The following is a 25,106-nucleotide window of genomic DNA, read 5'->3' as shown; positions in this document are numbered from 1 at the left end:
TGTGACCCCGGCATGCCAAATAGATTGAAGGGAAAATTCTACCGCACGGCAATCAGACCAGCATTGTTATATGGTACGGAGTGTTGGGCAGCGAAACACTGTCACACTCATAAGATGTCGGTGGCGGAGATGTGTATATTGAGATGGATGTGTGGTCATACGAGAAAGGATCGGGTGCGTAATGAAATAATTAGGACAAAAATAGGGGTTACATCTATTGAGAATAAAATGAGGAAAACCGACTAAGGTGGTTTGGCCATGTAAGACGAAGAGCGCTTGATGCGCCGGTTAGGAGGACTAAAGAGTGACAAAGGGATGTAGTGGTGAGGGGTAGGGGAAGACATAAGCAAACTTGGAGGAGGGTGATCGAGAGTGATATGAGTTTATTGGGGATTGGGGAAAATATGGTAGGGGATAGGAAAGAGTGGAGGGAGAGAATTTGTGTCGCTGACACGACTTGATTTCACGGTTTTATATGATGGTTCATGTTAGCCGACCTCGAATCATTTCGGAACTAAGGCTCTGTTGTTGTTGTTGGTTTTTATGCAAATTTTACTTTTTCTTTTTACTCCCCCAAACACTAATATAAAGTATTTATTTAGCATAAGAAAGAGTTATTTATAACTATTTAAGAAAGAAAATTTACTAATAATAAACTTGAACCAAATAAGTTTTTAAACTATAATTTAAAAATTTCTTAAAAAAAAACTATAATTTAAAAATAAAACAAAATAAATGATATTTGTTTTAGTTTTACACAACAGCTTTTAGGATGTTACTCAGAACCTCAAAACAACAGTATTTAATTTCTTTTTATGAAAAAATAGGATTTTTTAGATTTTCACTAAAAACTTATTTTTTGCTTTATTCATAAAAGATTGCTTGTATTTATTTGATTTTGATTAAATGATCTTTTTTTCTATTAAATGATCCTTCTTATTTATATAAGACATTTATTTAATGTTTTCATATTTCTATAATATTATTATTGAAAGAACAAAGTAATAAATTATTATTTTATTAGGTTATGTTTATTAATTTATGTATTACATTTTTTATTTTTATAATTTATTTGTTGATTAATTTAAAAATGCTGTTGTTAAATATTTTACCTACTAATAGAAACAATTAATTACAATTTTACAAAACACTAATAATTATTTAGCTAATAACAAAAACTAACTAACTAACAATTGCTTTTTGATGATATCTGTAATGTTGGTCACTTTAGATTTCACTGATTTATTTGTTTTTTGCTTTTTTTTTGTTATTTTTTTTGTTACTTTGTTTTTCCGTTTCCCACCTGTGTTACATTATTTTATTTTATTTTTAATAATATCGGGTTTTCAGTGCGTGATCTTGGGGTGCCAACCTAGTTGGGATTCCAGGATCATTGCTACTGTATCGTCCCAGCTTCTATTAAAAAAAAACAAATAGCAAATTGCAACAACAAATAACTAACTATAACAACTATCAGATAACATTAGTAATTTTCACCTAGTCAGTGACTGACCAAGTGAATTTGGCCAGTCACTATTAGATCTACAAGGTGTGAATCTAGGCCTTACGATACTTTTAATCTACACCACATGATTTTAATAAGCTTGGATCTAATGGTGACTGACCAAATTTACTTGGTCAGTCACTGACTAGGTGAAAACCACCGCAGATAACAGTTGAACAAAATAGCTCTAAAAAAGCACTTGAACCAAACAAGTACAGATATAAAAACTCATTTCTTAATTTAAAGACTTGTTGAAGCATTTAGGACCCACGAGACCCTATCAACAGTGTAAACCTGGAGATAAATGACTCATGCCATCCAAGAGCTTAAAAAGTTAATCTACTAATTGCAACATACAGTGAGTGACTGTCCAAAAGAATTTGGACAGGCACTGTTAGATTTTTTTTATTAAAATTTTAGCGTGGATATTAAAATTATCCTAAAACTTAGATCTAATAAGTCTAGATCTAATGTTGATTAACCAAATCTATTTGGTGGCTTAATACCTCATTTTCCCTCTGAATTTATCCAAAAAGGTTGATTGGCCCTCTAAATTTTCAAAGTATCCAGATAGTCACTTAACTTGCATAAAATATCATGTTAGCCCATTGAACTTGCGTAGAATGTAATCAATTAATCACTCGGTTAAAAAAAAGTAAGTTAAATACAAAAGGTGTATTGCACATGTCTTAAAAAAAAGTAAAATGACTAAAGTCGGGGTATGTGGTTCTAATATAGAGAAGACAAGTTTTACCGCTGAGCAAGTAAGAACTTTATTTTTAATCTATTCTGTGAATTATGTAATAATATTTTAAGACGCATGCAACACATCTTCGGCATGCAGTTTACTTTTTTTTACAACCGAGTGATTAATTGATTACATTTTACACAAGTTCAGGGAGCTAACTGAACGTTTTATGCAAGTTGAAGAGGCTATCAGAACACTTTGAAAGTTCAGGGGCCAATCAAACTTTTTGAATAAGTTCACAAGACAAATAATGTATTAAGCCTTATTTGGTCGGTCACTAACCAAGTGGAAACCATTGTTACACCATATGGTTATAACAACTGTCATGTGAGGGACGACAGCAAGATAAAAGGCTTGAGAAAGAACGTTAGAAATATAATGTTTGATTAAGTTTATAAAACAATAACTTCTAACTTTTTTTTTATGGAAATAATATGATTTTTTTTTAGATTTTCACGAAAATCTCATTTTTTTTAGCTTTCAATGAAAAATTGTTTGTATTTATTTGATTGATTCCTTCTTATTTCTAGAAAACAACAACAAATAGCAAGTAGCTAATAACAAATAACCAAGAACGACAACAACTAGCTAATTGCAACAACAAATATCCAACAACAACTATCAGCTAACAGTTGAACTAAATAGCTCTAAAAAACAGTTGAACCAAACATGCTCTTGTTAGACATTTTACGTACTAACATAAACAATTCATCATAATTTTATCAAACACTAATAATTAATTAATTATTAACAATTAACTAACAACAACACCTATCGGCTAATAGTTAAACTAAATAGCTCGAAAAAAAAACAATTGAACCAACCGATCTAAATATAAAAACTCCTTTCTTAATTCAAAGAGTCATTGAAGAATTTAGGCCTTGCAATAACCTGGAGATAAATGGCTTACACCATCCAAGAGCTTAAAAAGCCTGTCTACTAATTGCAACATGCAATGAGTGACTGACTAAGTTTATTAGAATCTTAGTGTCGAGATTAAAATTATCATAAAATTTAGATTTAATAAGTCTAGATGTAACAGTGATTGACCAAATTCATTTGGCAACTCACTAACCAGATAAAACTACTATTGCAAAACATATGGTCAGAACAACTATCTTGTGAGGGACGACAACAAGATAAAAGGTTTGAGCAATATGAGGTTAAGAATGAACTAAATTTTATAATATTATGTACTTATTTTTTTTATTATAGAACTTGAATCAAAGCTCATAATACTTATATGATATTGGATCAAATCATTACGACTATGTCTGCATCTTTGAACAGATAGTGATTCTTCTTGACTAGTGTTGTAATTAAGCTGAGCCAAACCGAGTTTTAATCTGCTCATGTTCGGCTCAGTAGAAAATGGTCGAACTTGAGCTTAACATCTTGCTCGAGTTTTGTTTATTAAGAAAATTATCTGATCGTTAGCTGTTAGCGAGCAGCTAATTTATTTATTCATGAATTTTGCGAATAACTTATTAATTATGTCCATTAATTATTAATGAAGAATTAAAAATTGAAGATATGTTTCATCCTCATTTTAAATTTCTTTAACATAAAACTAAGCAGTTTTAAAATCCTTTAAACTATATTTTCCCTTTTATTGAAATATTATTATTAAAATATTTATCAAACCGAACTTGCTCGTGAACATATTTATAAATATTATAATCGAGTTTGTTCATAAACTTATTAAAGAATCTATAACTGAGTCTGCTTGTGAGTTTTCGAGTTAAGTTTCATTTTACTCAAACTCAGCTCATTTACTAATCGAGCCTCAAAACCGTGTTCAAATTCAGCGCGTTTACAAAAACTGTCAAGTTTTATTAAGTCAAACCCTACTTGACTTGGTCTATCAGTTGGGCCTGCAGGCCCATATGGGATCATTTCTCAATATATAAGTCATCTGTAATGTCCACCAAGGAGATGATATAAATCATCTTCCATTCCCTAATCTCTGAAAACCTAATCCCCCGCAGCCGCCGTGCCGAAATGGGTAGAGTGATTCGCGCCCAACGTAAGGGTGCCGGCTCCGTCTTCAAGTCCCATACCCACCACCGGAAAGGTCCCGCCAGATTCCGCTCCCTTGACTTCGGCGAGCGAAATGGATATCTGAAAGGGGTGATTACCGAAATCATTCATGATCCGGGTCGTGGAGCTCCGTTGGCCCGTGTCACTTTCCGCCACCCATTCCGATACAAGCACCAGAAGGAGCTGTTCATTGCTGCCGAAGGAATGTATACTGGCCAGTTTGTATACTGTGGAAAGAAGGCAAATTTGATGGTCGGCAATGTTTTGCCTTTGAGATCTATTCCTGAGGGAGCTGTGGTTTGCAACGTTGAGCACGATGTCGGTGATAGAGGTTCCTTTGCTCGGTGTTCAGGCGATTATGCTATCGTTGTTAGTCATAATCCTGATAATGGAACTAGCAGGTATGAATTCAACTCTTCTCTTTTTTGTTTCCTATCATTAAGTGCAAGATCTTTGATGTTTTAGACAATTGTCAGAGATTCGAATTTGTTCATACTAGTTGCTGAACAACAAATCGACAGATACTACTTTACTTCCTCTATCCTCAGGGCCTAGGAAATTTCAATTAAACAATCTATATGTTTACAACTATTAGTTTTCATTTGTGCTTCCTGTAGGTTAGGGTTTAATTTGGATATGTAGGAGTGTGGTGATCTTGAATTTAATTCACGTGGATTTCTGTGTTGTTGATAACTTATTAGGCAAAAAGCATTCTTAGGATCCGAGGCCTTGTTCATTCTGATTTTGGTTGATTTCGGGTGGATTGAGCCTTGATACTTCATTTCAGCACATTTCATTTCATCACATCAATTAAGCCAGGACTTTTAGGTTTGGTCGCATTATGCCATTATTCACATCAATTAAGCTCACTAATTGGGCAAGTACTAGCTTAATGTGCCAAAATAAAATATCAAGGGTTTGATGAGTTAAAATTGAAGATAAGGGACTCAACCCACCAAAATTTGGAATGGTCAGGAGCCTTAAAATCAGCACTTAATGTTTCTGTTGGGGAGATTAAACTGAAAGAGCCTCTGGAAGAGATACCTCACATATGGGTATTTGTGACAGCCGTTTTGTTTCGGTTAAGCCTGATTCTGTTTCCTTGCTCTTTATGTTGCTTTCTTGCCTAGTTTCTACTACCTGCACTTCCTCTAAAATACTTACAAGGTCTGAATTTAATATCCCGAGTTTCTTTATGTTCTAAATTGTTTCCCAGAATCAAGCTTCCTTCTGGAGCGAAAAAGATTGTCCCGAGTGGTTGCAGAGCTATGGTTGGTCAAGTAGCCGGTGGAGGGAGAACAGAGAAGCCTATGTTGAAGGCAGGAAACTCTTATCACAAATACAGAGTGAAGAGAAACTGCTGGCCAAAGGTTCGTGGTGTTGCCATGAATCCAGTGGAGCATCCTCATGGTGGTGGTAACCACCAACATATTGGTCACGCTAGTACTGTTCGACGTGATGCACCTCCTGGACAAAAGGTCGGTCTCATTGCTGCAAGGAGGACTGGTCGTCTTCGGGGACAGGCTGCTGCCACAGCTGCTAAAGCTGATAAGGCTTAGTGCATAAATTAGTGTCAATACAGTTGTTGTCGTTAGAAAGTTAGTTGTGCACTAGTATTTGAAGTTTTGTTGCTCTTTCCATCCATATGTTACAACTTTATTTTTCTTTTAATTTTGATAAACAACATTTTGCCAAAGAGTTTCTAATTTGATGATTTTGTGCATCTTTATTTGGTCTAAGGCTTTACTCTCACTACCAGCTAATGTTTATCATTATACTATGCCAAATGCCAAGAAAACAAACAGAAATAAAAATGTCCCGATAAGGTTTCGGGGATGCGAACAGGAAGAATCCCCGAAATGAAGCCAATAGTAATTGATGGGTTGATTGGCAGACAAATACAGAAGTGAATGCAGAGGAAAATAAAATGGTTAAGCTGATGATTGTGGTGGGGTTATGGTGCATACAAATGAAACCTTCTGATCGCCCTCCGATGAACAAAGTGATCGAGATGCTTGAAACAGAGTTGGAAAGTGTAGAATTGCCTCCCAAGCCTATATTGTATCCAGATGAAATACGGATGAAGGAAGAGTCGGAACTGTCATCTATTTCAGGTACTTTTACTGAATCAAGCTACTTGATTGAAAATTCATGTTCAGATATAAGTCATTCTACTGACTGACTTGTGTAAATTAAAAAATGTTATCTCCCTTATTTAAACAATATACAAATTTACTGTGTGATTGATAAATAGAGAACTTTATGTGATAGGAATTAAATTCTGCAATAAAATAACAGCAATGAAGTAACAGCATAAACAAACTTTATTGAATAGTTGGAAGAATATGCTAAACAAACATCTTTCTATGAAGTTATTATTGGCAATGCCTTAATAATAAAAAAATAAATAAATAACGGATGTAATCCCTCAATGATAATAGATAGAAATAGATATCATCATTGAGGGATTACATCTATTGAGGGATTCTAAAATAACTAAGCTTGCGAATATAAATTGCTGCGATGGCTTAAACAGAAAGTCTCTTGGCATGATCATGATCATCTTCTTGGAGGACAACAAATCTTTTCCAGTACCAATGGTTGATCCAGATTTGGGACATCTCTTCAATGGGAATGTTCTTGGTCTCAGGCAAGAACCAGTAGATGAAGGCGGTCATTACAGCAACGAAGAAAGCAAACAAAATGAACAATCCAAACTTCAATTTGCAAAGCAAGAAAAGGAATAACTGAGCAATTAAGAAAGTGAAGAGCATGTTGACGGCAGAAACAATACTCTGAGCAGCTGATCTGATCTCCAATGGGAAAATCTCACTGGGAACTAACCATCCCAAGGGTCCCCATGACCAAGCAAATCCTGCTACGAAGAAGCAGATAAAGACGACTATTAGAACAGCATACCCGACCGGTAGATCGGAGACAACTCCAGACAAGCCGAATTTGTATCCAATGAAACCGGCGAGCAGTCCTTGAAAGATGAACATCTGCAGTCCCCCTTCGAGAAATAGCACTCTTCTGCCATGTTTATCAGTAACCCACATGGAAACCAAAGTTGCAACGAAATTAACAGCACCAGTGATGACTGCAGAGAGAAGCGAAGCACTATCTCCGAAACCAAGACTTTTGAAAAGCACCGGAGCATAAAACATGACTACATTGATTCCTGTAAGCTGTTGAAGAGCTGGGATTAGTATAGCCATAACCAGATGAGGTCTGTATTTTCTCTCCATGATATTCCTCCATGGATGTTCCATCTCCTTAGCTTGTTCGCTTGCTGCCACTATGTCCTGAAATTCAGCCTCTATTTCGGCATCGGAAGCTCCGCGAATACGCCTCAGAACGCGTCTGGCTTCCTGTTTGGCCTTTTCTTTATCTTCTTCTTTTGTGGCTTTCTCAAGTATGGAATTAGGTGTATTCGGAAGGAAGCCTGCCGAGATAACTATGACTAGAGCAGGAGCCATTGCGATTCCCAGACTATAACGCCAACCTTGGCTTCCATGTAGTTTAGGCATAAAATAATTGATGGTGTTAGCCCATAGGATACCAACTGTTATTAGCAGCTGAAACAGAATGTTGAGAAACCCTCGCCACTTGTAGGGAGCCATCTCTGATAAATAGAGAGGAACAGACTGCATATACATTGGAAACCAAATAATGAATCAATAACAAAATCTAACAAAATACTATAGATATATATCTGTAATTGGTTAGTTATACCTGAACTGAGAATCCAACCCCGAGACCCAACAAAAGACGGCCGACAATAAGATGCCAAGTAGCATGAGCAAAGCCATTCAAAGCAGCTCCAGCCAAAAAGATTAATCCTCCAAGAAACATAGAAAACTTACGACCGAGCATCTTTGTTACCAAGGAAGCAAAAAGGAATCCTCCAAGAAACATAGAAAACTTACGACCGAGCATCTTTGTTACCAAGGAAGCAAAAAGGGATGAAACGAGGGCAGCCAAGTACAAGGAGGATGTAAACATGGTGAGTGTTGCATTATTGAAAGTGCAATACTGATTGGCAGAGGTATCCAATAGTTGCTTCCGATAAACGGATGGGAAGAATTGATGCAAAAAGGAAGGCATAGAAGTAACTCCACCGGAGATACCGATATCGTATCCGAAGATCAAACCACTCATAGCACCGACCACACAAGTAAATAAGACATACCAAGTAAGATTAGCAGCATAATCTTTGGAATTGGATTTGCCGGAGACAGTTGATAAAACAGGATGAGCCATATTAACTATAAGTATCCGATTGAATAATTAATGTATTAACAAGTATGGTGTTGTGATGCATATTTATAGTGTTGGGTGTAAGAGGAAATCGTAGTTTCAATTCCGACTAGTAATAGGAATTATACTTAGAATAGAAATATAATTACTTGTAGAAATAGATAATATTGTTTCAATCAAATTCTTGTCCGAATGTACTTCGGCAAGTGAAGTGATTATTGGTAAGTAAATCCTATTTCTAGTAGCAATAGTATTTTATTTATGAACTAAACAAGTATTAGTTAATTATTTGTATTCCAGTTACAATAGAAATATAAATATAGGAATAGAAATATTGTCTATCAAATTTTAAGTTTTATAAAGACCATTACAGATTCTTATCTTATTCAGATTATATGACTTTAAAAAAATTTAGACAGTCATTTAAGCAAATTAAATTGATTTTTTGGCGCACTATATAATTTTTTTATTATTTTTCATGTGTACACACATATATTACTGACTAGTGATAATATGCTGTGAATGTATAGTGAAGATAACAAAATTCATAACCCAGGAAAGAGTTTTGTAAATAATATATAAAGTTAATCAAACTTTCCAATATTAGATCTTCAATCATATCATTTATGACGTTAAAGATTCAATTGCTCTTGACAGACAACGATAAGGGCATTTCATACTTTATCCCTTTTCTTTATGGATTCAACTGAAACTTGTAGGGTAATTACAATCATGACACTCAACTTTATCTTTACTAATGTAAAATCCAACATAAAAATCACTAACATTTATCTTTTACTAACATATAGTATTTTAATTTCGGAACACTCCAATATCATATTAAATGGAGGACTGCATACAAATTTTGACGTATGTTACATGGTCCTTCATTTGACATAAAAGACATGGTACTCTTATACTTTCTATCATTATAAAGTGAATGGAGATTATATGCTAATCAATTTTAATTCATTGACTTATTATTATTACTTTTTAATGGCATTTAGTTGTTTTGGTTAGGAAAAAAAAAGTTATTAAAGACAAAAATCTACTAAAATTGTGGTTTTGGAAATCGAAAACAAATGTACCTCCAAAAAAAATTATTTCATAGACTTTTAATAATATATTTTAATAAAAAAATATAGGGTAAATTACACCATGGCCGCTAAACTTTTGCTAATTTTCACGGTATGACTACTGAGCTTCAAAACGTAACATAAAAGTCACTGAACTTTATGTTACGTTTTGAAGTTCAGTGGTCATACCGTGAAAAAGATCTAAATTCAATGGCTATAAGTGCAATTTATCCACAAAAAAAAAAAAATATAGTGGCCACACACTTCTGAGCTTCACTAATTAATTGGCCGGTGATATCTACTCTACCGTAGGAGAGTTACAATCCTCGCGCTTCACTTATGGTTTCTAAGCATGGTTCAGCATACCCAATCATCCTATGCTTGGCACCCAGTCACATACCCGTTAGGCATATGATCTAAGCATAATGTGCCTCGATTAGGCCCCATTGTGAATTTGGGTCTAAGGACTCATTAATGAGCTTTACATAAGCAACATTTGTGACACTGTAACCATTTAATGTTCTCATAGCGGATCAATCTAGTGCATACTATTTCATTAGCCCATATACCTTTGACTGCCATATAATGTCCATGACCGATGAACACCATCAACAACCAAGACACATACTAGCCTTTAAGCTTTGCTTTCTAATATTGACGTGCTACTTACAAAGACCGGGAAAGTACTTAAGGTAGTCATCATTCCCACAACAAGAACAAATTATAAATGTTTCAGAATAATATCTTATTGCCTCACGGTTTCACTTGTTCGGGTCTTCAACCTGTCAAATATGAGTAGATAACTAGTCTTGGATACTTTATAAGGTTGATTTGCACAAATGAATGACCAGTTTGAATTATTGTCTTACGATTGAGGGTACTGTCAAGATCATAACGTCTTGGGACATGACATACACCAACACCTCGTTCATGTTTTAGGCTGAGGACAAGGCTACGACTTGAACTTCTTGTGAATTTCATTGGCTCCTACATTTACTTCGTAATTTTGATATGTGATAACATTTGAGCTCAATAAATTGCCTATAATCTTGTATTTCACGAATGCACCAAGCACATTGAGATCAGTTGACATGTGATTCGAGAGCAAGTTCAGTCTAGTTTAATTTAATTGATGCCTATTAGTCATGCTTTACAAGTTATCGATTTTTTTTACCAAAGCACATCATTCTAGTCACTTCTTCATCTTGTGTGGGGGGGGGGGGGGGGGGGTAATGAGCTTAAAACACACCATTCCCTTTAATACGCAATCTCAGCCACAGTCTAAGTGAAACACAACCTTTTCTAACTCCAATTATCAAAGGGCGTTAGTTCATTTTCTCTATCCTTATTGGTTTATTGAAACCACAACGCTAGCTACCAACTGTCTTCCTTCTTCCCCTCTTCTGTTTCTAGCTAATTAGTTTATGTATAAATACCCTTTTAAACTAATGTGAATGATAGATATTCTATTCATAAGCTAATTTTCATTTGCTTTATCAAGTTGGGTTATTTTCAGACATTATTAAACCCTTCCACGATTTATGAATTTTGTTATTTCCACTACACATTTACAACATATTATCACTAGTCGATAATAGATCAAATATATGTGCGTATACATGCAAAATAAAAAATGATTATATCGTATTCTATACGTGTTAGAAAAAAATTATCGACTCGATAACAAATCGGAAAACTACATTCTTAGACTCGATAGCAAATCGGTGTGGTTTCTAGCACTATATTTCTAGGATTTCTCATTGAGTTTAAACTTTCTTGTCATGTTTATTTAATCATTGGATAGGTTAGATAAATAGGAGTGAAGAATTAGAATAAGGTGAACCAAGGTCTTAGCATCGAGTTTCATTCGGAGAAATTACCATCTTTAGTCACGCTTTCTTCCACCGTGTTTTAACTTGATAACCTCATTTAGCTCAGACTGAGGAAGTGAACCCGAATCACTAGTGTTTTTATCAGATTGTTTCAACAAACAAATGCTTTTAGCCTAAATCACAACCAAATCCTTTTTTTAATCAACTTATCTAGACTTCAAAAATCTGTTTGAATAACAAATGCTTTTTACAGAATCTTTGTGGGATCGATCTTTGTACTAAGATACACTATATTACTTGATACGACAGGGTGCACTTGCTCTAGAAGCACGCATATATTTTATGCCCATTATCCCCATAATGACTTTTGGTCTAAGAACTCATCAATGAGTTTACATAAGAACCATCTATGACACTGTAACCATGTAATGTTCTCGTAGTGTATCGATCTAATGCATATTATTTCATAAGCATGTATACCCTTGACTAACATATAATGTCCATAACCAATGAACACCATTAACAGCCAAGGCACATACTAGTCTTTGGTTCATCATTGTTTCCACAACAAGAAGAGATTAGAGATGTTTCAGCACAGTATCTTACTCTCTTATTGGTTCACTTGCCAGGTCCTAAATCCGTCAAACATGAGCAAATAACTAGTCTTGGATACTTTATAAGGTTCATTTGCACAACTGCATCAATAGTATAAATTATTGCCTCACAATGAAGGGTACTGTCAAGACCATAATGTCTCAAGACTATGACATACATCAATATATCGTTCATTTTTTAGGCTGGGTACAAGGCTATAGCTTCAACTTCTTATTTTATTGGCTCCTGCTTTTACTTCGTAATTTTTATATGTGATAACTGTTGGTCCCTTGTGAGATAGAATCTAGTTCCAAATGTGGGAGAGGCGGGGGGGGGGGGGGTGAATGGAACTATTGGGTAAATTTAATTTTTAATTTGTTTCTCATAATTTTAGTTCAATAGCACATGTCAAGGCAAGCTAAGAATTAGAGGCAAACCTTGTTTGCTGCGTGAGACAGGAACAAAGCTTGATTCTGCTTCTGAACGTTTTATACACAAGGCCACTTAACTGGAAGAGCCTCTATATGACTTAGTTAAACAGACTATTGAGCACAATAGTCAGAAGCAGAAATTATTGGTTTAAACGCAAAAGCAAGCAATACAAATATATCAGAAAGAAAGGGTTAGAGAAATAGTTACGCAATGATTTATACTGGTTCGGCCTCCTGCCTACATCCAGTCCCTAGAATAACTTCTTCTGGGTTTTATTCCACTAGTGAACTCTTTCAATAGGTAGAGCACACACCTTTACAATAGATACAGATGCTCTGTAAAGTACTGTCATTTACACTCAATACTCAGCTATCTATCTACCTCTCTTACTACTCACTTATAACCAAAGTGAACAGAAGAGCTTCTGATTAAGCTATTGATTGGTTTGTTCTTACTCAGAACACAATGAAAAACTATAAGCTATTACACGAATGAAAGCAATGAATGTGTATGAGCCTTTTTCTTTGCTTTTGGAACTTCAATGATGATTCTCTCTAAATTTCAATGTTGATGATCAAGTCCAAAATGAGCAAGTGATGGGGCTTTTACAATGACACTTGAACCTGGGTCATTTCAAAATAACCATTGGAGGGAAAGGCTCCTCGTGTCCCTTTTATCTTCAGCATTCAATATTCACAACCAATTGTTGATCTTCTCTTTTCCGCTGTGTCTAGGAGACAGCTTGCTTATGAGTCTTGGCAGAGGCAGTCTGACTGCCTACACAAATAAGGTAAAGATTCCAAATTGACCAGGGGACAAACTGTCTGCTCCTTGTACTTATTTCCTTATATGGAGGTGCAATGCAAGTGGTCTAGAGTCAACGATGATCTTGCCAACTGTGGCTTGATCTTCATCTTCCAGAACAAGTAATCCTTAATGCTTTGGGATTTGCTTCTGGATCCTTCCAGCTCTTGGGCTGAAGTGTGCCTTTGGGCATTTTGATCCAATTTCAAAGCCTTTGTCTTTTTACTTCTCTTTCTTTTAATGTAATCAAATATACACTTAACAAACAATTAGTCCAATTAAAATCAATATTTAATTTTAATGTTTAACTTATCATGGAATATAATATATCTTTGAATATTTTTGTGATAGTCAAAATTAGTGTGGAAATTGTGTTTCAACAATAGCATTTGAGCTTAATGCATTGCATTAATCATGTATTTCATGAACGCACCAGACACATTGAAATTGGTTGACATGTGATTCAAGAGCGAGTTCAGTCTGGTTTAATTCAATTGATGCCCATTAGTTTTTCTTTACAACTTATCAATTTGTTTACCAAAATATATCATTCTAGTCAGTTCTTTATCTTTTTGTCCAAAACTCAGTATGTTTAATCCATAAGAGATGTTAGGGGGGGGGGGGGTAATGAGCTTAAAACACACCCTCCACTTTAATATGCAAGCTCAGTCACAAGTTAAGTGAAACACAACCTAAAGTCGTGATATTATGACCAATTTCCAACCCTAGAGAGATTGCTCTACAACTTATTGCCCATTTCTAACTCCAACTATCAAAGATCGTCAGTTCAGTTTCTCTCTCCTCTTGGTTTACTGAAACAACAACGACTAGCTACCAATTGTCTTCATTCTTCCCCTTTGTACTTTCTCTTTTCTGTTTTTAGCACTACAAAAGATTCATGTTATTGTGACTAATTTTATTGTAACCAAAGTAAGTTGGTCACAATAAACATGGTTATTATGACAAAATAAAATATTTGTCACAATTGACAAACAAACTACATGAGATTGTGATGAAATATTTATTTTGATAAAGTTTTGTCACTATACGAATATGTATTGTGACCAAATTCGATTTGTCACAATAGTTTGTAGCAATATATATGCCGGAAAAATTTGGTGCAAAATTAAGCACATATGGAGACAATTATTTTGTCGCAATAAATCTATTTTATTGTGACCAATAGTTTTGTTACAATAACATACTCTGCAATTTTGAGTTTTGTCACAATATTGGCAATTAGGGCAACAAATGGTATTCGCCACAATAGATTTTGAAATTATAATTAATTATTTATTATGTTCATTCTTTGTCATAACAAAATGATTTTGTTGTGACAAACTCTATTTTGTCTCCATTAGGGATGACAACGGGTAGGATACCCGCAGATAGTGCCAATCCCAAACCCTTACCTGTTTATTTTTTAATTATCCATACCCTTCCCATTACCCTAACGGGTATATGTTTTGCATCCCATACTCGTTCCATTTAATTAACGGGTACATGCGGGTTCCCTTACCTGTTAAGAATCAATAAATAAAACAAAAAAATTATTGGTCCCGTGTAACGTGATAATATTAGTTCCAGAGGGGTTAGGAACTATTTAAAATTTTTCACGTGAGGTTGACTAATATTCTGGAACTTAGACTTTCCCAAAGTCCTTTAGCACAGCAGAACTGAGTAAGTCTTAGATGCAAGCTTAGTCAACAGGTGACTAAGTCTGAATCTAACCTTGAGTTAGAAGATAGCACTTTAAGTCTATCCCTGAACTCAGTTTCTCAGTTCACTCAACTCAGCTTATGTTCGTTTTGGTGTTCAACTAGGTAGTGTTATAGCAAGTGATAATTTAAGGAGATAAGGGTTAGAAGGATATTACTCAGCAGACGTATCCTGGTTCAGCCTCTCCGCCTACGTCTAGTCTCCGGAATTCCTTCCGAGATTTTTGAATTATCTACCGAGCTCTTTAAAGGTAGAGCACAAACCTTTTACAATAGCAAGTTGAGTATACAAGAGTACCTTCCTCTATTCCTCTACTCACTTCTATTACTAACGCTGAGTACTATAACCGAGTACTCAGCTTCTCCTTTCTATACTTCTAGAAATGATAAGTGTTTGTTTGTCCTAAACAATAATTGCTAAGACACTTTAGATGATTCAGATCCCTCTAGACTTTTACACTGAATTAGAATTGGTGTAAGATTTGCTTTGCTTTTCTCACAGAACTTCAAATATCAAATTGGTCAGCGTTTTGACTTAATTGAAGATCTACGTTGAATGAAGCGTTTGAATGGCCGATTTATAGTGACACTTGATGCACCGGCGATTTCGAATTTCGAAATAACCGTTGGAGGGAAACAGCTTCCTGTCGCTTTCACTCGGTACGTGCTCAACGTCCTCGGCCAATAACATTCTTATATCTTCTGTCTTCGTCAGTGCTCAGCAGCTTTTCATCAGACAAAACAGAATGTTTCCACATTTATAGTAAAGTCTTCCAGACAGCTTTCTGCGTCTTTTGAGCTTCACCCAAAGTAGAAATACTTTGTCTCTAAGTTTTTTCAGGTCAACTGCTGACCTGACTTTCTTGTCACTCAACTCAGCAGCTTCATCTTGAAGCTATTTAAACGAAGGCTTCTCGATCCTTCTCAAAGATGGGCTTGCGTTTTACTCAGTACGACTGCGTTTTGGTCTTCTTAGGCCGCGAGGCTTTGATCTGTTGACTTGGGCTTGACTCTCTTTCATGGGCCTTGGGGCCACTTAACTTAATGTCTCATAAATCAAATAACTCAACATTGAACAGACACATTAGTGTGAATAAATCAAGGCATTTAAATATAATGTGTTAGAATATTTTTATCATTAATCTAAATAATTTTGTCAAATCAAAATCATATGGAAAGGTGTTTCAACAAACTCCCCCATTTTGATGTTGGCAAAAATATTCAGTAAGGAACTCATTGTTGAGCTCCCCCATGATAGTTGACATTGATTTCTTAAGATACTCCCCCATAAGGGTTGAGCCACTGACTTAGTTTTACTTTAAACATTTCAAGATTTAATCAAGTAAGTCTAAAGTCAGTTTTCAGAGTTAGGTCAGTTCTTGGAACATTTTCTCTTTACTTAGTTAAGTTACGCGGAAGGTTGAGTTCATATATCAGAGTAGGCTGAGTAGGTCATTATTCAATGAGGTTTAGTTAAGAAGACATATGAGAGAGGTCATATATTTAGATCAACACAGCAGACAATCATAAAGCGATATGAACAGATAACACAGATGATTTAATGAAGATACGATAACATTTAGCATAAAACATGTCATCAGCAAGTACACAAGTTTACAAATATCTATTGCCTAATGTTGACAGGCACTTGGTTAGGTTTGGTCTTAGTTTGCTGACTAGACTTGAGTGTATCTTGTTGCTGGGGTTGAGTGCTAGAAGGGTCAGCAGAAGTGGAACCAAGATGTTGTTTCTTTGGTTGAGTTCCAGCTGGGTGTTTGTCTTTCTCCCCCTTTTTGCCACCATCAATAGGCTGAGGGACAGCAGCATAAAAATTCCCTTGATCAACAGCGCGAGTTAGGGCAGCTAAATAGTGTTGAAGTTGACATGTGCTATGCTTAAGCCCGTCAAAAACTTTGATTCCACCAGCCATTTCCGTCGAAGGAATTTCCATATGTGAGCTAATGACGTTGAGGATAAACTGAAGTGACTTGCCCATCCAGGTGATGGAGTCCGTCATCTTTGCATAGGATTGATGGTACATCCTGAGCAAACCAGCGTCGTAATGGTGGCGCTGATGAGATTGGTGTGTTATATGCTCATAAGTGGCCTTGGTAAGTTGAAAGATCTCAGATGACTTTGCCTGGTCAGTTTGCATCTCTTCTCTTGATAAGCTGAGCATGCGGATGGCTTCAGCAATTTGCTCTATAGTGCATTGTGAGGAAGAGGCAACCAATTCGCGAGTAGCGGTCAGCTCTGTAAAAACTGAAGGAAAATAGGCTAACATATAGCAGCGGAAATATAAATTTTTTAACCTATTTCCATTAACCCCAAGATCCGTTAATCGTTATTTCATATAAAGAGGGATAAAAGAAATACCTTTCAGAAGTTTTATCTACCGTTGCAAACGAAGTGCCCACAACTTTTACTTTGAGTTCCCGAGCACAAAACAAAACAATGGAAGATCAAGTTAGAATCAACCGTTTATAACAACCAAAGTAGATTGTCTCTAATTAATCAACACAAGATCAAGGATAAAGAGAAAGAGATGAAAATCAATTGAACGAAAGGAAGAAGTAGAAAATCTCGTCCTCGAGCAAGGGGGTCGAAATTCTCTCTCTTAAATTGCTTAGTGTGTTTCGAAAATCACTAGGTAGGGGGTATTTATAATCTCTTATATCTAATCCCTAGTTAGATAGAATTAGGTTACTAAATAAGAATTTAATTCGGAATAGAATTCTTAATTATTATCTATTAATATATCTAAATATAAAGATAATAATAATAACCTTATTGGATAATAATAGGAGTAATATAATCTAATTAAAACTCCTAATTTATTTATCCTTTAATTCATTTAATTCATAATCCTAATCTAATTAGGATTGATAAAATCAAATTAATTATTTATGTATTAATACATAAATTTCGCCCCCTACAGTTACTGGGCCCTATTGGGCTTAGTCGGGCTTCCATCAATTAATTAACATTTGTTTCTCTTTTGGGTTCCAAGTCTTATGTGTGACCCATTAAGTTCTTATTGCTTCTAGCCGTATGCAACTATTAAATTAATTTTCAAAGAATTATATTTAATCTTTGCATAACAGAATGATGTACAAAGTATGTGATTAGCAAGTCCGTAATCATTCCCCCAGAGCTATAAGAAGACAGGTTGATTCTGTCGTTAATCTTTCCGTATTAGTTACGGTATAATTCGATCCTTTATCAACTACGTCCTTGAACTGAATCTTATGACTATGGATAATGCCAAGTCACATATAATGAGACATTCGTTTTACTTGTACAAGCCGAGTCAACTCCAATTAGATAGGTTAAGAGAAATCTGCATTTCAATCTTAAGCTATCACCTTGCAAGGATTTAGAGTCAAGACTTCCACAAGCGATCCATGGACATATCTCCCATTTATCTGGAGTGATAAATGCTCAATCCAATGTATAACTATCCTGCAATTACTTCCTGTGATACCCAACGTCTGCTGTTCACACCCTAGAGTCATCTCTGTTAAGGATCGTGTTACAACAGGATCAAAGTATCACATTCCGTAATCCAGAATGACCAATTAACATTCCTTTGAGTCTGAGGATTATTTATACCTATTAATACCAATGAGATGAACATGTGACAAGGATGAATCTACCCATCCTGTTATCTCAAGTCGGGTCCCCAATCCTAATGAACTTCTTTTCATCGGATCCATGTAACTGTCCAGATATCTGTATATATGAAGCTTGTGAGATCAGCTTTCTGTCGGGACAGAAGACATTGTTACATGCAAGTCTCAACAGTGATATGTCAATCCTAAACATATGACTTGACTTGGGGTGGTTTTGAGTTTATTAGTTCATTATAAAGTTTCGTCTCACTTCATGCTTGTATGAACACTTTATAATCACTTTAAACAAACTTACGGATTTCCTTTTATTGGACTTTATTTAGTTCTTAAAAGGGATTGCCTTTATATAGTTATAAAACATATATCTCATTAAAACAAATGATATAAAGAACACTTCATTTACATTAAGTTTGTATCCTAGAACAATGGTCTATAGGACACTAAACCCCAACAAAGACTTGAGTGACTTGAACTGACTTAGCCACACCAAAGTTGGTGGCAGATAGGTCATTCAACTTCCCTTCAATTGTGTCCATGTGATGCACCATGTGCAGATGAAGGTTTGCCATTTTGGTAGCGAACTCCTGCTTTGGTTGCTGAGCGACCATATCAGTGAGCACACATAAGAGCTCCTTGAGGCTTTTTAGTTCAGTTAGAAGCTGAGTGATGGTGCTCAGTTGCGTAGGCTCAGCAAAATGACACTCAGTATCAGTGGCATGAGTGCGTTGGATGTCTTGAATCAGTTCTTGAGCAGCTTGTAAAATTCTTTTCCCTGACTGGGAAGAGGTCAGGAAGTGCAGGGGGTCAGCTTGTGAATTCTCAGGAACTGAACCTTGGTTGGCAGCAGGTGGTTGTTCATTTGAATGCTCGCCAATATTGGAGTTGCCTTCTGGATGAGGTGAAGGTTGAGCAACTTGAGTAGCAGACTGAGCGCGGAGATCAGCTGCAGGAATTGATGGATTTGCTAACTGCTCAAGAGGAGAAGTGAGTGGTGCAGTAGCATTGTCTACATGCTCAGTGTCAGTCGGGAGCTGAGTATTGACTTGAGGAGAAGTCAGCTCGAGATTGTCCTGAGTAGGAGATTTCTCCGGTGCTTGCTCATTGTCTTGAACAGAAGGGTCTTCGATCACTTGCTTTGTTGAGTTGATAGCAGCGGTGTCAGCAGACTTCTGACCTTGAGGAACGTCAGTTTTAGCATGTTCCTGACCATGAGAAACAGAGGCATGATTTTCATTGACTGGTGTTGATTTGGCAATGGGTTTGGAGAAAAAATTGAACTCCAACTCAGTCAGGTCAACAATAGTTTCAGGAAGAGGAGAATCATCTAAAATGTCAAACACGAGTGGTTTGTGTGACTTCTTCTTGTATCGTTTGTCACTGCCTTCTTTAGAAAGGTTTGAAGAAGGGAGTTGGTCAGTGGTGTCGAATGACTCGAGAGGGACTTGCTCAGCCTCGGTAGTAGTGGTGTCAACAGATGACTTAGCAATAGGCTCAGTAGCTGGATTTTTGGAAGTTGATTTACTTGGCTCACTTTTCTTTATCTGCTCAGCGGAGACAGACTGTTTCTGTTGATTGTTTGAAGGTTGAGTGCTTTTATCAGATTCCTGAGCTCGCAGAAAGAATAAATCCTTTGGAATAGAGAAATCCAGAGGAGTTGCATTCAAAGGAGTAACTCCGGAGACCTTCTTCCTCTTTAGGGGTGGCTCATTATTCTTTGGTTCATCCTCAGTTTCTTGGACATCGGTAGGTCATTTTTGGGCTGCTTTGGTAGGCTCAACTTTCTTTTTAATTGACTCAGCGGGAGAGGGATTTGTCATTAGTACCTTTAGTCTTTTGACAGTTTGGAGTGTAGGCTTAGCTTTTTCTGTAGCTGATGTGTCTGCCTTTCTCTTTTTCCCTTTATAAGTCGGCTCAGCTTCCTCTTCAGCTTCGATCACCGTATCCTTTCCTTTCTTCGATTTAAAGGGGAGGCTGTGTCTGAGTCCAGTAAGATTTTCAATGGCGATTTCTGTTCCCAGTATGCTTTCCTCATTCTTAAAGCCGATCTTGTGATCCTTGAGAATCTCAGTGATGAGAGATCCCATTCGAAGTGCTCCAGTGCTTCGTTTCATAGCCCCGATCAAGAATACAGGCATATTCAGAGGTTTATAGTTCAGCATGTGCCATAGGAAACACTGCTCGAAATTGGATGCAGAGGATGTGGCATTGACCTTTGGGTATAAGTAGTTGGTTAGCAGGTAGTGGGCGTGTCTTTGATGTTGAGTAAGTGAAGTGCACGAGACTTCACTGACATGCCCTTCAGGCTTACAGAATGTGGCGGTGTATTTGACCTTTTTATAGTCATTGGTTTTTCTCAGCTTAGCTCATTCGTCCTTTAAGTCTAAAAGGATGGCTAGATATGAGCGGTTGATGATGATTTGCTTTTTGTTGACATATGTCACCATAAAATCAACATCGTCTGTAGCAACCAGTAGATTTGAGTAGAACTCAGTCACAAGCCTTGGGTAGGTTAGCCCATTTAAAGAAAAAAGTTTGGTCCATCCGTTTTTGGATATCCAGTAACTGTAGGGTTTCTCAACTTCGAAGAAGCTCTTTGAGAACCATCGTGAAGCCACAACATCAAGTCCTTCAACGTCCGAGAACATGGATCGAAAGGTTCTCTCCTCAGGCTCATTTGATTTCTTGCCCTTGTCCTTCTTCTTCTTTTTGGAAGGGGTTGAGTGTTCAGTGTTGGATCAATACCGACGATGCTGACTTCATCCATAGGTTTGTCATGTTGACTATGACCAGTGTGAGCCTCATCTTCTGAGGTCTCATCATACTCTTGCTCAGGCTGAGAGCCAGGATTGATGTCCGAGAGATTATCTTCATATTGGTCACCAGAAAGATTCTGGGAATCAGACATGGTGTTCTTGAGAATGTCTTTGCAAAGGCTTAGAGATTAGAAATTTAGAGAGAGAGAGAAGGTTTGAGTGCGAATTTCAAGCGTAGAAGGTAAATAGTGAGAATTCGTTCACTATTTATAGACGATAGATGGTGACTTGATAGGTCGGAAGGAACGGTGGGAATTTGAACCATCGGAAGTCAGTTATTACTGACATTAATTGCGAGAAATGGCGCGTGCTTTTACTAATGATGAATCTTATGTCATCTATTGAGCGATTTCCGCAAGTGCACGGTTTCGCTTGTAGTAATAAAAATATCGATCCCACAGGGATACGTTTTTTAACGAAAAACTTATTTTTGAATTATTAATTTCAAACTTGTTAGATTTATTAAATGTAAATGAAAAGTGAAAATTGGTTTAATTGAATTTAGGAAATTTGTTTAATTGAATTTGTGAACTTTGAGTACTTGAAAATGCTGGAATAAGATTATGTATTTAGAATAAATCGATTGTTAGAAAGATCATCTGATTTTAAGGATGAATTTTACAAAACAGGAACATTTAGAACTTATTAGAAAAATGAATGAATTTATTCATTTGCATTAAGCAAAGAAAACAACTTAAACTTTGTATCGATTATGATGATGAAATAAATGACGGAACCTCTAATTAATTGGCTTTGAACGCGACAAAACCCTTTCGGGATAGTTGCCCTTACTCAAATTAAAACTCTTTCGAGATGTTAATTTGCCTAAGTGTTCAACAAAGTTTCCTTGTAATGATTTTGAATTCAAGTGCATATTAATGAAAACACCAGCCTCACTTATATTGGATTGGTTACCATAAGTGGTGCATTACGATTTGTCGAATAGAACGAACTTTATTAGATGAAAAATAAATTGATACAAGTTTACAGAGAACAAGGAGCATCGAGTTCTTCGAGGGCGTGCAAGTGAAGGGCTTGATCGGTTCCGCTTCCTTGGGTTTCCTAGGAGGTTGTCAGGCTCGGGGGCGAACACTTTACTCAATCTTCTCACTGTAACTTCGTAATAGGGATTCGGTCGGCCACTACCATGATGCAAACTAAAACTGGAACAATGTCTAAACGCTACTGAGTTGTAATTAAACTATAAACAATATGTGTACCTCATCTTGTTTTGTACAGAATCTAATTTCTAACTCTCGAAATGTTTTTACTTAGAACTTCGACATAAGTTCTACGCTCTGATTTCTATATCTATATTATAACATTTCAATATCAACCTTTTTCTCAACATCAACTCTTTATTTATAGGTGTTGAAGGGTTGAGTTTGAAGTGATGTATCCGTTGGTTAAGAGTCGTGTCCGTTGTGAAAGGACGTCTTTATCCGTTTGAACGAACGCGTTTCTTGGATTTTCAGCATGTGTTAAATGCTCTTTGTGAATTTTCTGCACTTACCGAGGATGGTAATCCGCAGCCGTGAATGACGTAGCACTGAGCTGAGCGATGGACGAAGGGGAGAAAAGGTTACACCACGTGTGTCGCGGGTCTGGGATCCACTGTCGCGGCCCGGCAATTTTCCTTTGTTCTTTGCTTTCGTTCGTGTCTTCGATTTGGCGCTTTCGATTTACGTCGTCTTTGACTCCTTTTGAAGGGTTTTTCTTCTGTTTTAGATCCTTTTTCGTTCCTATTTGGATTTTACCAAATATTTAGGTACCTTGCAAGAAAGAAAGATATTCGAAAGTAAAAGTAATCTAAACAGATATAAATAACACAAATTCGTAATAAAAATGATATAAATATTAATGATATTTTAGGTATATTTTGGACTTAACAAATCTCCACACTTAATCTTTTGCTAGTCCCGAGCAAAATTTCACTGAATTTATTCCTTAACTAATCTCTTTATGAAAATAAAGCATATATCTTTGTGTTTACCTTTTAAATTAGTTAAGCCGAAAAGACTAACTTCGCATGGCATATTTATACGCAAAATATCAAACTAACTTAGTATAAATACGATATATCATTCGTCTTGTATTTCAATTTTTAAATTGAAGTATTCGGGACGATGTAAGCACGCATGTTATTGAGTCTTTCATCTCAAGGCATTTCAAAGCACCAAATTTCCTTTCCCAAACTTGAATTATGATATATGAGTATTAAATTTAATTTATTTGCTTAGTTACGCCCGTGATAAGGGTGGTCTCGATCGTAACTTTATATGCATTTGATTTGTGTTCGCTTAAGAGGTACCGACCATGCCATGGGTGGACGCAATCGTTACTTTAAACTTTAAACACGCTTAATTTTTTCTTATTATTTAAACGTTCCTTTCATACCTCGATTGTGATAAGGGTGGTCGCAACCGTGGCCAAAAGTACGCTTTACTTATTAATTTCTTCCCTTTCATACCTCGACTGTGATAAGGTTGGTCTCAATCGTGGCCAAAAGTTAAGAATACGATTTATTGATTATAACTTGGGAAAAAGAAAATTAGCACATTCATCCTATATTGACTTAAAATTCAACATGTATTATGGCTATAGTTTCCTTAAAAACTTCAATTGGTGTTAATGTAAGACAAAATCAAAACCGAGCTAAAAATTGTTAGTTCAATTTAATGCCTATAAACCTAATTGAAAATGTAAAATAAGATTTATTGTATCATGATTTTCATGATATGAAATAGAGATTGAAAATAAAGAATTTTTTTACTTAAATACATTCACTCGAGACAATTTTACTTAAAATCGTGTCGAAGATTTGTGAAATTTTTTTTTTTGAAAGATATTACCCGTATAGAAATATTTATTTCTATCGATAATGATAACCTAAAAATAATCATAATCTATGTTTTTAATTTATGATTAAATTGTTGCAATATAGTTAAAAGTGTTTGCAATATGTGTTGCATTTGTATTTGTTGAAAAACAAGTGTTTGTTGCATAAATTCATATTTGCATACATTCATTCATTCATATGTTTGCATAAAATGATATATGTATATATCTCCTCCCACACTTAAATTGGACCATGTCCTCATTGGTGCAAAATGGAGATAAAACATTAAAGATAAAACAAACGGAAATAAACGAAAGATATAGCAAAGACATTCATCAGAAAATTAAATTAAGACTTAAATTGTACGAAACATAATAAAGAAAAAAAAATGTACGAAACTGAAACTGAAATAAGATAAGATAAAAATAAAAGATAAAACCTAAGCATGTGGCGGGGAATCCGGAGGTGTTGGTGAAGTTCCCAATCGGGGAATCCGGAGGTGTTGGTAAAAGATAAAACCTAAGCATGTTGCTTGGGAATCCGATGCCGAGTTGAACGATGCGCACGCCTCAAAGTATTGAGGTTGTCATTCATCACCATATTGTTCTCCACCAAATCATCAATTCTTAAATTCATTTGTCTATTATTTGCATTGATTTGGTTCAAAATCCGCCTTAAATCCACCGGATCATTATCTTGGGTTGCTTGGGCTTGTGGTGCAGCTGCTCCACCTTCCTCCGCTCCTTCTTCGTCGGTACCTACATTATGAGAACTAGAAGAACCTCCACCCATAGTGCCACGAAGATGTGCAATA

General features: G+C 36.0%; 2 protein-coding genes across 2 annotated transcripts; one reads left to right on the top strand and one right to left on the bottom strand.

Annotated features, from left to right (window-relative positions):
- The first annotated feature begins 4,196 nt into the window (after positions 1 to 4,196).
- LOC136222345 (large ribosomal subunit protein uL2-like) lies at positions 4,197 to 6,006 on the top strand. The gene is made up of 2 exons (XM_066010011.1): positions 4,197 to 4,693; positions 5,509 to 6,006. Exons 1-2 carry the CDS (start codon positions 4,254 to 4,256, stop codon positions 5,849 to 5,851), a joined length of 783 nt encoding a protein of 260 aa, XP_065866083.1. The 5' UTR covers positions 4,197 to 4,253; the 3' UTR covers positions 5,852 to 6,006.
- Positions 6,007 to 6,820: 814 nt separating this feature from the next.
- On the bottom strand, positions 6,821 to 8,555 carry LOC136222582 (sugar transport protein 1-like). The gene is made up of 2 exons (XM_066010334.1): positions 8,028 to 8,555; positions 6,821 to 7,939 (listed from the first exon to the last, which is right to left on the bottom strand). Exons 1-2 carry the CDS (start codon positions 8,553 to 8,555, stop codon positions 6,821 to 6,823), a joined length of 1,647 nt encoding a protein of 548 aa, XP_065866406.1.
- Positions 8,556 to 25,106: the final 16,551 nt, after the last annotated feature.

The sequence above is a fragment of the Euphorbia lathyris genome, chromosome 3 (assembly GCF_963576675.1).
Source record: "Euphorbia lathyris chromosome 3, ddEupLath1.1, whole genome shotgun sequence".
In the NCBI taxonomy this organism is placed as follows: domain Eukaryota; kingdom Viridiplantae; phylum Streptophyta; class Magnoliopsida; order Malpighiales; family Euphorbiaceae; genus Euphorbia; species Euphorbia lathyris.
This window is presented reverse-complemented; position numbering and strand designations above follow the sequence as displayed.

Bases quoted from the DNA above. Each gene is read 5' to 3' on its own strand.
- LOC136222345 (XM_066010011.1), top strand. From the start codon at position 4,254: ATGGGTAGAGTGATTCGCGCCCAACGTAAGGGTGCCGGCTCCGTCTTC. The intron at 4,694-5,508 runs GTATGAATTCAA...ATTGTTTCCCAG, and splicing joins CCTGATAATGGAACTAGCAG to AATCAAGCTTCCTTCTGGAG.
- LOC136222582 (XM_066010334.1), bottom strand. From the start codon at position 8,555: ATGGCTCATCCTGTTTTATCAACTGTCTCCGGCAAATCCAATTCCAAA. The intron at 7,940-8,027 runs GTATAACTAACC...ATGTATATGCAG, and splicing joins GGGTTGGATTCTCAGTTCAG to TCTGTTCCTCTCTATTTATC.